General features: G+C 35.3%; 1 protein-coding gene across 3 annotated transcripts in view; it reads left to right on the forward strand.

The window, feature by feature from the left end:
* Window positions 1–224: 224 nt before the first annotated feature.
* prkcab (protein kinase C, alpha, b) overlaps window positions 225–14943 on the forward strand; it is a 93879-nt gene continuing 79160 nt past the window's right edge. The window contains exons 1-2 of one of the 3 annotated variants that reach the window (XR_015713435.1): window positions 225–527; window positions 614–645. Coding sequence is in view for 2 of the 3 variants with exons in the window: in XM_087809746.1 (XP_087665872.1) it covers window positions 361–527; window positions 614–645 (199 nt within the window). In the remaining variant the exon portion in view is untranslated. The remainder of the gene's footprint in view (window positions 528–613; window positions 646–14943) is intronic. The other 2 variants (XM_087809746.1, XM_087809748.1) reach the window with 2 other exon arrangements.

Here is a 14943-nt window from a genome sequence, read left to right on the forward strand (position 1 = left end):
ATCCACGCTTTTCCTCAAGTTACATTTGTTTTGAAATAATTTCATTTATCTGTTGGTTTAAAAGTACAGTAAATTCACGCGTTTAAATTAAACCAGTTGTGAAAAAGTTGCAGGTTTTCCGCAGTGTTAGCATCACAGAAAGATACATCACCATGTTGTTCCTGAAGGTAGCATCCCTGACGTCACGGTGAATGAAAAAGAAGCGCTCAGCTGTACAGTCCAGTCAGTAGGGAGGCGTGTGTCGGTTCGAAGCCCCTGCAGACTCCGCTGCGCAGGCATCAACCTCACTACTGGTCCTTTTTTTTTTTTTTTTTTTTAAACCAGCTGTGTCTCAGCTTTTTTTTTTTTTCTTTTAAAACCATGGCGGACCATCTTTTGCACTACAACGACTCGGCGGGTGTTGGGAATAGATTCGCCCGCAAAGGGGCTTTGCGGCAGAAGAACGTGCACGAAGTGAAAAACCATAAATTTACCGCGAGATTTTTCAAGCAACCGACCTTCTGCAGCCACTGCACGGACTTCATATGGTGAGGAAAAGTTAAAAAGATTTTAGTTGTCAAAGTAAGCGGTTCTTAAATGCACCATTACTGACCGAAATCGTTTGCGCTTGCAGGGGGTTTGGAAAGCAAGGATTTCAATGTCAAGGTAAAGATTTGAATTTTTTGATTCATTCATGACTTAATATAATCGAATTTCACCATGAAAAACACACAAGTCAAGTAGTTTTGTGGCTTTTTAATTCAACGTGCTTTGCCAAAACCATGTTGTCACATCATCTCCAAACAGAGGGCGTGTAGGTAGTTTTCGTGTACAACTTCTTGACCCTCCCATAGCGACTCCTGGACTTGACAATGAATTTCGAAGAGTACGGTAACTTCACTTTGGTCGTTGCTGAAGGTGGTGGCGGAGGTGGTGGTTCTTTGAATACTTGGGCTTCAGGCGTTCGAACGGGCCAAGGGATCTCCTCGTATTGCTCGTCAGATTTCATAGCTCTGGGTGTAAACCACTGAGGCACGTATCGGTTCCCGTCGCTGGGTTGGTTCTCTTGGGGAAAGTCAAAGACCTTCTCAAAAACCAGGTGGGAGTCTCCTCCTTTCGTGAAGTCCCGGCCAGCCTGGTTGCTCTCGATGTTCGCGGGATGACTGGCCGGATTAACCCATCGAGAAGCCGGGCCTGGGGTCGAGCCCCCTTTACCGCTCGATGGTCTCAAAGGGAAGATGAGGAAGGAGCCCGGGTTCGACAGCGCCCAGTCGACCGGTACCACGTTGGCGAGGATCGGCACCTGTAACGGCAGCTGGGCCGGACCTTTAGACCCCCAAGCGGTGGCCCCACTTGGGCGTTCCTGATGACCGGTAGCGGAGTCGAAGGCCAACTCTTGGGCATGGCCGCCAAATACTTCCGCGTCCACCCCGGTTTCCCCCAAGTTTTGGAAGTCGAGGCTGTCCTGGTTAGTATAACCTACTGTTGGCGATATTTGAAGTTAACCTCGAGTATCAAATACTTCAAGATCATTTTCTTTTTAAAAATGTGTTACCTCGGGCCGGCCAGCCGACTCCACCGTCGAACAAACACACAGCACAGAGAACCCTTGAGAAACAAACTTTAGAACCAGGATTTTGAAAAAGCAGGATCCAGGGAGGGGAACGTACCACAGAAGGAAGTGCAGACGAGCCATGGCTATCCGCTGAACAGCAGCAACCTGTTCTCCTCAGACCTGTACGCCACCTTCTGGACGCACCTGTTTTAATCGGGATCGTGCCGCGCTCCTATTGGTCGACCCGGCTCTCGACTGATCAGTAACTGGATCATGTGCAGGTGTGTTCTTGAACAACTAGTAGGGATGTAAGGAAACAATACGCTGATACGTCGCTTTCTTATTGCGATACTCTATCGATATATTTAACGAAACAGTAACAATATTTCTTTCATATATTCTTTTGGTTTTTAAATCATATTTTATTTTTATCCTATTTTTTTTTAATTTATTATATTAAGTGTGTGTGAAATTGAAATTACTATGACAATGCAAATATTCATGGGGTTTGTTCATTTTAATGTTTAAATGAGACAGCTATAGGAACAATTAATTTGTCGGGCGATCACTGAGGACTAGAGGATACAGTTGATGTAAGTTAGAGGTGAAGGAAGAATAGAGATACACCGAGATAATGGAAACGTTTTTTTCTGATACTGTATCAACAACACTGTGTATTTATTTATCTAGGTTTTTTCTATCATTCTTCTTTAATAGTTTATATTCAATAATATATATATTTTTAATGCAAAGCAGCATTTGTTCATTTTGGTTTTGCAATTAAACTTCTGGCTGCTAGATGGCAGCAGTCATTGTGTCCTATGAGGCTAAAGGAACATTAATATTTGTTGGTGTGACTCAGAATGAGAGGATACAGTTGATATAAATAAATGGATTTATATCTCTTTGGTCAAAATTAATGGAGAGGTTTTTGTTTCCATGTCAATCACTGTGTAAATCAATTTATCAAATCTTTCTAAAGTTAATGTCAAAAATATTTCTATCATTTTACTTTTATAGTTAAAATTTCAACAAAGTTTGTGTAAAATCAATTGTCATATTTTTAAAATGCAAATACTCACAGCGTTTATTCATTTTTGTTTTGAAATTAAACTTCTAGCCGCTAGATGGCAGCAGTCATTACGTCCTCCGCAGCTGAAGAAACAATGAAATCCTGCAAGTTCCCAGCAATGACTGAGGACGAGAGGATACAGTCGTCTCCAGCGGCTTTTAAAGCTGATCTTTGGACATATTTTGGTTTCAAAACAAATGAAAGCAGTTACGACTTCGTCAAGAGTCATGTGGTCTGTAAATTCTCAAGAGTCAAGTACTCGATAATACTACAAATATATTCTCGTTACTACAGTATCACTGTATATCGTTCACATGTATCGTGATACGTATGGCATCACCAGATCGTTGACAGTACACACCACTGATATTCACCGTCCTTAACAAACTGGTAACAGTTCCCTGCGTGAGGCGAGTCAGAAGCTCTTCCACACAGTCTTCGTCGGGGAGTTCTGGCCGAGCCGGGTCAGAACCGGGTCAGAACCGCGAGACGACACGCGGCCGATGAAAGTGAGCAGAGTGAACGCAGAGGTGGTGTCATGTGGAGGTGATGACCGACGGTGGGAACCGTTGCCAAGTAACATCTGAAGAAGAAGCTTCCGAGTGCGAGCTCTGCAGAGAGAGGTTGAACGAGAGAAGATCAGAAGAACGAGAGAAGACGTCTGGGCCTGGAAGAGAGGATGAGAACAGAGGAGAGGAAGAAAGAATTGATTCATGACACACCGTTACAGTTAAAGGTCATAAAATGTGATGTTTGATCAAAAACTAGATTGATAATATTCTTTATTTATACCATTTATTTAGTTCTTTTTTAATCATTTGTCTTATTATCAAAGTGTAACAACATTGATGTTGGTCTTATCTGAGAAAAAAAAGTAGTTTAAACCCCTTTTTACATTCTTTATTAATTATTTATTATTTTCTCATTGTACTTTTTACTATTTATATTTTTAAAATCACAAATAAAAGCTCTCCATTTAAATAATTGATGTGAATATGAGCTTTGTCTTCACTGTAGAAGTGTGTAAAAAGTGGATTTTTAAAAGATGAAAATGAATGAATGAAAAAATGGAATAATAATTTTTATTTAAATATTTACTTACATTTAAAACATTTATTTGAAAAATAAAATGATCTAAAACAAAAACCTAACCTCTTATTTAACTCAAACCAAAAAACACATATTTAAGTACATTTTTTAAACAAGTTTCTCTAATTAAAACAACGAAAAACAACCTTTTTTAAATAAATAAATAATTTGACTATAAAACCCATAATCAATGTGTCTTTTATATGAGTTGATTCAAGTTTTAAGTCTGACCAATTAATATATGGAGGTATATTTGTTTTTTAACTATTGAATTATTTTTTTCAAAATAATTGATATATTTTATGGTTAATTTTTTTTTTTTTTTTTAAAAACAGACAATCAGTCACATGATCGTTTTCCTGCCGCATGATTGGCTAAAAATCTATCAAACGTTTTTTATTGAATTTAAAAGTGAAAAAAATTAAATCAAAACATATTGATTTTAGAAATTGTATTTTTTAATTATTGGAATCTGAATCTGAACTTTAAAATATGAATTGCTTAAATAATGTGAATTATTTTGAAATACAAACTACCCCACATAGATTTATTAGGTATTTCTTCTTTGTTGTTGCTCTCTACTGACACCTTCAGGAAGTTCACGTCATCGTCTCGGTTCGAGCTTGGTCATCAATCTTTGTTTTCTTCAAGACCTGTCAATCACTTTGAGCGCCCGCGGGTGACATGGTCTGTTAGTGTGATGGACGCTGGCACAGGCTGCCCACAGGCGCCTGACTCAAATCTAATGGCGGCGTGGGCGTCGAGCCAATCACTGCACTAGGACTTGAGAGATGGACTCGGGCCAATCAATGAGCACCAGTGTGGGGGCTTCAGAGAACCAGGGTTATGAGTGTCTAGAAATATAATATTAATATACAATAAAAAGGATTATTATGAATAATGATAATGAACCTTTATATACAGACACATATGCATCTTTAATCATATAGAATTATATGATAAATAAATATAGATAATGATAGATAAAAATTAAATGCAAAAAAAAACATTTATGTTTATACTAGGGCCGTGTATTCTGGCGATATAATACATATCACGATACAGGAGAAATAGTACAATACATTGTGATACTGTAGTAACGAGGATATATGTGTAGTATTGTCGAGTACTCGACTCTGGTGTTGCAGAATTTACAGACCACATGACTTTAATTTGTTTTAAAACCAAAATATGTCCAAGTATCAACTTTAAAACCTGCTGCTGAGACGACTGTATCCTCACGTCCTCAGTCAGAGAATAGATCTCGCAAGATTTCATTGTTTCTTTAGCCGCAGAGGACGTAACGACTGCTGCCATCTAGAGGCCGGGGGTTTAATTAAAACAAAGAAAAAATCTAATTATTGAATCTTATACACACTTTGTTAAAAACTTTAAAAAACATAAAATATGATTTGAAAGCTAACATATATATAAACGCTTACATACATACATACATACATACAGACATACATAAATACATAGATACATATATATATATATATATATATATATATATATATATATATATACATACACATATATAGATAGATATAAATCATATACTGTGGTACTTCGTAATAGTAGGACCAGAGTATATACTTCTATACATAATTACCAGAGTATATACTTTGATACAGCATTAAAAGATTAAATACTTCGATCCAGTAGAACATGAGTATATACTTTGATACAGTATTACCAGAGTATATAATTTGATACAGTAGTACCAGATTATATACTTCGATCCAGTAGAACCAGAGTAAATACATTGATACAGTAGAACATGAGTATATACTTTGATACAGTATTACCAGAGTATATAATTGGATACAGTAGTACCCGATTATATACTTTGATCCAGTAGTACCAGAGTATATACTTTGATACAGTAGAACATGAGTATATACTTTGATACAGTATTACCAGAGTATATAATTGGATACAGTAGAACCAGATTATATACCTCGATCCAGTAGAAACAGAGTATATAGTTTGATACAGTAGAACATGAGTATATACTTTGATACAGTATTACCAGAGTATATAATTTGATACAGTAGTACCAGATTATATACTTCGATCCACTAGTACCAGAGTATATACTTTGATACAGTAGAACATGAGTATATACTTTGATACAGTATTACCAGAGTATATAATTTGATACAGTAGTACCAGATTATATACTTCGATCCACTAGTACCAGAGTATATACTTTGATACAGTAGAACATGAGTATATACTTTGATACAGTATTACCAGAGTATATAATTTGATACAGTAGTACCAGATTATATACTTCGATCCACTAGTACCAGAGTATATACTTTGATACAGTAGAACATGAGTATATACTTTGATACAGTATTACCAGAGTATTTAATTTGATACAGTAGTATCAGATTATATACTTCGATCCAGTAGTACCAGAGTATATACTTTGATACAGTAGAACATGAGTATATACTTTGATACAGTATTACCAGAGTATATAATTTGATACAGTAGTATCAGATTATATACTTCGATCCAGTAGTACCAGAGTATATACTTTGATACAGTAGAACATGAGTATATACTTTGATACAGTATTACCAGAGTATATACTTCGATCCAGTAGTACCAGAGTATATACTTCGATCCAGTAGTACCAGAGTATATACTTTGATACAGTAGAACATGAGTATATACTTTGATACAGTATTACAAGAGTATATAATTGGATACAGTAGTACCGGATTATCTACTTTGATACAGTAGTTACTTTGGTTAGATCTTTTTTTGGCTGGTGTCTAACCGCCTACACACCTGGTTGTCCTTTCATCAGCGATGATTTGGTTTTTAGGCAAAACTACACAGTTTCAAAGCACAAACAGAATGTGGTATTAACATACATTGCATTTTAACAAATTTATTTTGTAACAACCGGCACCAAAAGTGGTAAGAAAATCACTTGTCTTTTGATTCTGACTCCGCCACGAGTGCAATACAGTTGTTTTAGTCGCCTGTCTCAGCAGATCCTGTCACAGTGTTTATCTTACGTAACATCATCTGGTGACATTAGGAAAAAAACAGGGTCTTTTTTCGGAGGCTCCATTACTCAGAGCCGGACGTTAATTGTTGGGGAGACGCTGGTGTGTTTTCGCTGAGACTGTCGGTCCTGAGGTGACTTATAGAAGGTCCTGGTTCTGGAAAAGAGTTTTTCCTCTTTGTAAACATGCATTTTTTTTTTATCAAATGGATCCACTGATTAGATTTTTATTGTAGTATTTTTTTTTTTTTTTTTACAGTCATTGTGTTTCCATTATCTTCTTCTACACAGTGAGTCATTTGTCTTGTCCTAGTTTCCTTGTTCACGCTCTTTGAACTCACCACTGATTCACCAAATGTTCCAAACACACACTGGGGTTGTGCAAGAAAGATTTTGGCGAAATTTTAATTCAATTAAAAATCAGTGAGGAATATTAAAAAATAAAATAGACCGTGAAAATCAAATTAAATTAAAATAAATTTTTAAAAAAAATAGAAAAATGAAAGATAATCAATGTATCCAAAACTGCTGTTCAAAAGATTTATCATCATAAAAATAACATTTAATCACTTGTTTTTAAACCGAAATATGTCCAAACATCATCTTTAAGAGCTGCTGAAGTCGACTGTATCCTCTCGTCCTCAGTCATCGCCGGGATCTCTCTCTATTTTATTGTTCCTTAAGCTGCAGGGAGGTACGAAAAAACACATTACCCCACAAAAACTAAAATATAAATATAATTACTTTTTAAGATGAAGAAAAAACCCAATAACCTAAATAAAACCTTGAAAAATATTCTTTTATTTTTCAAAGTCAAATAGCAGGTAAAATATAATTTTTTTATTAATAGAGGTCATAAAATATCTACGTTTAAATAACATTATTAAAAGAAAAGACAATTGAACTTGAAAACCAAAATGCATTTAAAAGTATTAAGAATTGTTTTTAAACAAGCAAAAATAAAAACAATATATATTAATATTTTTTAATCCAAAACATTAAATAACATTTGATTTATTTTATCTTATCATTAAACATGTTTTTTATGATTAAACTGATCAAATATAAAAAAGAAAATTAAATCAATTAACTCAAATAAAACCCCAAATTGTATTTTAAATATTATTAAAAATAAAAAGAGCTGTATGAAATAAAGATGATGTGTTTTTGCAGTGTACTCTTTCCGTTAATGATCTCTGTGCTGCATTAAAGATGAAGAAGTGATGGTAATTGCTGTAACGTTATGACTTGGTTGTGTAATTACACGTATGGAGTTACAGCGTGTTGACTGACAGGACGCCGCATGAGCCACATGTATCCGTGAGCTTTTAAAGAAAATGTCAATATTGGTTGATAAAAAGGGCAGAATCCGTTTAAAAAAAGATGGAGCTGCACATCTCTATGAAATAGGACCAGAGGAAGACCTGGATTCACACTTCGCGCTGACATCAATGACCTCCCGGCTTCCCGAGCCACTGGTTGCTATGGCAACACAACACAGCGACATGTGTCTCCTTTCATAGGTGATGAGAAATTGGTAAATAATGTCGGTGTTTGGAACTCGGTGCCGGCAGGACCTGACTGTGGGGAGCAGTGGACGGAGGGCGTTCACCTCTGCATGACGCTCGACCAGCTGCGCTTAATGAATTCTGCGCTGATCACTCCTGAGGCTATTTTTGGAGCTTTAAGACACGTCTGTCTTGACCCACATGAGACGAGAACAATGTGCACGAGTTCTAAATCTTACGGTGTGGCTGAGAGGATGTTCGTCAGGTGTGCTACGAGTCACATGACTCACCTATTGTCACATGACAAATATAATGTTCACATGAAAAACATACTGTTCACATGACAAACATAATATCCACATGACAAACACAATGTTCACATGACAAATATAATGTTCACATGACAAATATAATGTTTACATGACAAACATGATGTTCACATGACAAATATAATGTTCACATGACAAACATAATGTTCACATGACAAACATAATGTTCACATGACAAACACAATGTTCACATGACAAATATAATGTTCACGTGACAAACATGATGTTCACATGACAAATATAATGTTCACATGACAAACATAATGTTCACATGACAAACACAATGTTCACATGATAAATATAATGTTCACATGGCAAACATACTGTTCACATGACAAACATAAAGTTCAAATGACAAAGATAATGTTCACATGACAAAGATAATGTTCACATGAAAAACATAATGTTCACATGATAAACATAATGTTCACATGATAAGCATGATGTTCAAACGACAAATATTATGTTCACATGACAAACCTACTGTTCACATGAAAAACATAATTTTCACATGACAAACATAATTTCCACATGACAAACACAATGTTCAAATGACAAACACAATGTTCACATGACAAACACAATGTTCACATGACAAATATAATGTTCACATGACAAACATAATGGTTACATGACAAACATAATGTTGACATGACAAACATAATGTTCACATGACAAATGTACTGTTCACATGACAAACATAATGGTCACATGACAAATATAATGTTGACATGACAAACCTAATGTTCACATGAAAAACATACTGTTCACATGATAAACATGATGTTCAAACGACAAATATTATGTTAACATGACAAACCTACTGTTCACATGACAAACACAATGGTCACGTGACAAATATAATGTTCACATCACAAACAAAAAAATCACATGACAAACATAATTTTCACATGACAAACACAATGTTCAAATGACAAACAAAATGTTCACATGACAAACACAATGTTCACATGACAAATATAATGTTCACATGACAAACATAATGGTAACATGACAAACATAATGTTGACATGACAAACATAATGTTCACATGACAAATATACTGTTCACATCACAAACATAATGGTCACATGACAAATATAATGTTGACATGACAAACATGATGTTCACATGACAAACATAATGCTTACATGACAAATATACTGTTCACATCACAAACATAATGGTCACATGACAAATATAATGTTGACATGACACACATAATGTTCACATGACAAACATAATGTTCACATGACAAACATAATGTTCACATGACAAACACAATGTTCACGTGAAAAACACAATGTTCACATGGCAAACACAATGTTCACATTAAAAACATAATGTTCACATGACAAACATAATGTTCACATGACAAAGACAAACACAATGTTTACGTGACAAATAGAATGTTTACATGACAAACATAATGTTCACATGACAAATATAATGTTTACATGACAAACATAATGTTCACATGACAAATATAATGTTTACATGACAAACATAATGTTCACATGACAAACATAATGTTCACATGACAAATATAATGTTCACATGACAAACATAATGTTCACATGACAAACATAATGTTTACATGACAAATATAATGTTTACATGACAAACATAATGTTCACATGACAAATATAATGTTCACATGACAAACATAATGTTCACATGACAAATGTAATGTTCACATGACAAACATAATGTTCACATGACAAACACAATGTTCATATGACAAATATAATGTTCACATGACAAACATAATGTTCACATGACAAATATAATGTTTACATGACAAACATGATGTTCACATGACAAACATAATATCCACATGAAAAACACAATATTCACATGACAAATATAATGTCCACATTACAAACACAATGTTCACATGACAAATATGATGTTCACATGACAAACATAATGTTCACATGACAAATATAATGTTTACATGACAAACATAATATCCAAATGACAAACACAATGTTCACATGACAAACATAATATCCAAATGACAAACACAATGTTCACATGACAAATATAATGTTCACATGACAAACATAATGTTCACATGACAAATATAATGTTTACATTACAAACATGATGTTCACATGACAAATGTAATGTTCACATGACAAACATAATGTTTACATGAAAACTATAATGTTTACATGACAAACATAATGTTCACATGACAAACATAATGTTCACATGACACACATAATGTTCACATGACAAACAATGTTCAAATGACAAATATAATGTTCACATGACAAACATAATGTTCAAATGACAAAGATAATGTTCACATGACAAATTTAATGTTCACATGACAAATATAATGTTCACATGAGAAACATAATGTTCACATGACACACATAAGGTTCACATGACAAACATAATGTTCAAATGACAAATATAATGTTCAAATGACAAAGATAATGTTCACATGACAAATTTAATGTTCACATGACAAATATAATGTTCAAATGACAAATATAATGTTCACATGACAAACATAATGTTCAAATGACAAAGATAATGTTCACATGACAAATTTAATGTTCACATGACAAATATAATGTTCACATGACAAACAATGTTCACATGACACACATAATGTTCACATGACAAACATAATGTTCACATGACACACATAATGTTCACATGACAAACATAATGTTCACATGACAAACATAATGTTCACATGACAAATATAATGTTCACATGACAAATATAATGTTCACATGACAAACATGATGTTCACATGACAAACAATGTTCACATGACAAACATAATGTTCACATGACAAACATAATGTTCACATGACAAACATGATGTTCACATGACAAACAATGTTCACATGACAAACAATGTTCACATGACAAACATAATGTTCACATGACAAATATAATATTCACATGACAAACACAATGTTCACATGACAAATATAATATTCACATGTCAAACATAAAGGCCGCATAGATTCAGTCAAAGGGCCACATTTGGCCCCCAGGCCACAATTTGTCAAAGTCCATTTTTCCAAAAAACGTCCATTAAATGTCGGCCGACGTTTTCGGCTTCAGCCAAGAAGACGTTCACTTTCTACGGAGCCTCTCGACTCTCTCCGTCTCCACCTGCACCACTTGATCCCTAAATATTTAATTCATTAGCCTCGGAACTCTTTGTAATCTTACGCTTCACCGACTCGCACCTTCTTCAGGTCTCGTGTTTGTGTCAATGAGCGACTCTTTCATTCGAGGAGGAGCCTGAACCTTCAGGCCTGAACCTGAGGATCTCAGCACACAAGTCTCAGATGGACCCGCAGGACTTCCCCACGTCCTCACTGAGATGCGAGGCGTGAGGCGGGAGATACTATGTGCCAGATCTGTGAGGCGCGTGTCACTTCCTGCTCCCGTGGCGTGGTGAATATGTGCATCAGTTTGAGGGTCACTCAGCAAGACTGCAGCTTCGCCTCTTAGTCATCCTCACACCTCGCTCCCCCGTTACCTGACCGTCCATCTGTCTTCTTGTTTACCACCAGGAACACATTCCCCCTCCGCCGCCGAATTACAATATGGAAATGCGTGGCTATATTTGAAGCTACGCAACATCATGTAAATGTTCTTTACCAGCGAAGACAGTTGAATATAGAGATGAAAGAGAGGAATCTCCAACATAGTAACACAATGTCATCAAGTTGATCACAACAAATGGACAAGACTTGTTATATCTGGAAATTTTTAACAAGGTCTGATCAAGTATTTTTGATCATTCCTTCTGCCAAGGAGTTTTTTTTTGTCCGTTTTGCTTTTTGTGTCGTGTACGTAAGTTCCAGTACACTACTGCCACCTGCTGTCTGAAGAATTTAAGAAAATATTGGTAAACTTAAGTACAGTACATACTCTGGTACTACTGTATCAAAGTATATATTCTGGTACTACTGTATCAAATTATATACTCTGGTTCTACTGTATCAAAGTATATACTGTGCTCTGGTACTAATGTATCAAGGTATATACTCTGGTACTACTGTATCAAATTATATACTCTGGTACTACTGTATCAAAGTACATACACTGGTTCTATTGTATCAAAGTATATACTGTACTCTGGTACTACTGTTTTGAAGTATATACTCTGGTACTACTGTATCAAAGTATATACTCTGGTTCTATTGTAACCAAGTATACATTATGGTACTACTGTATCAAAGTATATACTCTGGTACTACTGTATCAAAGTATATAATCTGGTTCTACTGTATCTAAGTATACATTCTGGTACTACTGTATCAAAGTATATACTCTGGTTCTACTGTATCTAAGTATACATTCTGGTACTACTGTATCAAAGTATATACTCTGGTACTACTGTATTAAAGTATATAATCTGGTTCTACTGTATCTAAGTATAAATTCTGGTTCAACTGTATAAAAGTATATACTCTGATACTACTGTATCAAAGTACATATCAAAGTATGTACTTTGGTTCTACTGTATCGAAGTATATACTCTGGTACTACTGTATCGAAGTATATACTATATAGTATGTATGTATGTATGTATGTATGTAAGTATTTATATATATGTTAGCTTTCGAATCATACTTGATGTTTTTGTTTTTGTATTTGTTTTTTATGTATATATTTTAATAAAGTGTGTATAAGATAAAATAATTAGATTATTTATTTGTTTTATTAAACCTCCGGCCTCTACATCGCTGCAGTCGTTACGTCCTACGGAGCTAAAGAAACAATGAAATCTTGCGAGATTTATTTGCTGACTGAGGACAAGAGGATACAGTGGAATCCAGCAGCTTTTAAAGCTGATGTTTGGACATATTTTGGTTTCAAAACAAATGAAAGCAGTTACGACTTCATCTAGCGTCATGTGGTCTGTAAATTCTGCAACACCAGAGTCAAGTACTCGACAACACTACAAATATATCCTTGTTCCCACAGTATCACAATATACAATATCGGTGCCCCTGTATCGTGATACGTATCGTATCACCAGATTGACAATACACACCACTACTATACTATTAAACTTATGCTATCAACAATCGAAATGTTTAAAAAGTGAATAAAGATTGTTAATAAACCACATGTAGAATAATATAATCGGGTAAAATAAAATACATGGGTTTAAATGGGCAGCTTGGCAGAGGTCTTCGCTTGCTGTTTTTATGTATCCGCTTGATGATGTTTCTTAGTTAAATAAGTCATAAATAAACAATTTCAAATATACAGATAACAACAATCACCCTTTTTAATTATTTGATCATTAGTTTACATTTTATATGTATATATAATTTGTATTATTATTTTTATTAGGACTCTGGTTTATAGTAGACTTTTTAAAATCCCATGGACTCATGTTGTGTTGAATATTCAAAGCCTCAGTGTATGTCTTTGAACCGAAATATGAACTCATCTGAAAACATCATGGGTTCGCTCCCTGCTGCTCTCATGACGTCGCTGCTTCCTCTTGTTTCCAACATCTTGCAGTGATGGTTGCGCAGCTGCGTGTCCTGGTCTTTCTCAGCCTCGCGGCTGCACTCGGGGCAAAATTTAGCAACAGACTTCACTGGGGAGACTCGGATATTTTGCCGCCATGTTTACTCTGGCATCTGCGCGGCATAGTGGAAGGAATCTTGTCTTTTGATCCGCATTAATAGTCCTGAGAATCTCACTCCGGGAAATTGATTCCAGGAATATATATATATATATATATATATATATATAAGTGTATTTTGGGGTTTTGATTTGTGTGTTTCTCTTGCTTTTTCACCTCCAGGTTTGAGCCAAAATTTCCAAGCACATCCTTCAAGGAACACCAGTGTTTTTTGCTCCACGCAGGTCAAAAAATAGTCAACTATTCATAAATCCGAGCCCCACCTGGGATCATGGGAGCACAGTGCTGCTCTCACACACTCCAGACGACAAACACACACACTATAGCCGCTGTGTGTTTAATAACACGCTGCAATCTGTTTCCACATCCACGCCGTTGCAAGCGCATGATTACTGCGGTGTTATTGCAGACCGTTAGTCAAAGTAAATGTCAGAGTGATGCCGAGGCCTTGAGAAGTCACTTACTCAACAGCTCTTTGTCCTCAGTTGGACTCGTGAACACACACACACACGCTCACACACACGGAAATCTTTTTATATTTCCTGCCAGGTGTAAAAGGGGGGTGATTTAAAGAAGAAAAAAAAAAGAAGCCATAAACTGCTGGAAAAAACGACAATATCAATACATCTTTTTAATCACCTCGGAGTAGAGAAGGAGGTTGAAATCTTGTTTTGAATGAACAAATGATGGGTAGTTATTGGAGATGTGGATTTAATAATGGTAGAAACGGTTAT

This window comes from Callionymus lyra, chromosome 15, assembly GCF_982586985.1.
Source record: "Callionymus lyra chromosome 15, fCalLyr1.hap1.1, whole genome shotgun sequence".
Lineage (NCBI taxonomy): Eukaryota > Metazoa > Chordata > Actinopteri > Syngnathiformes > Callionymidae > Callionymus > Callionymus lyra.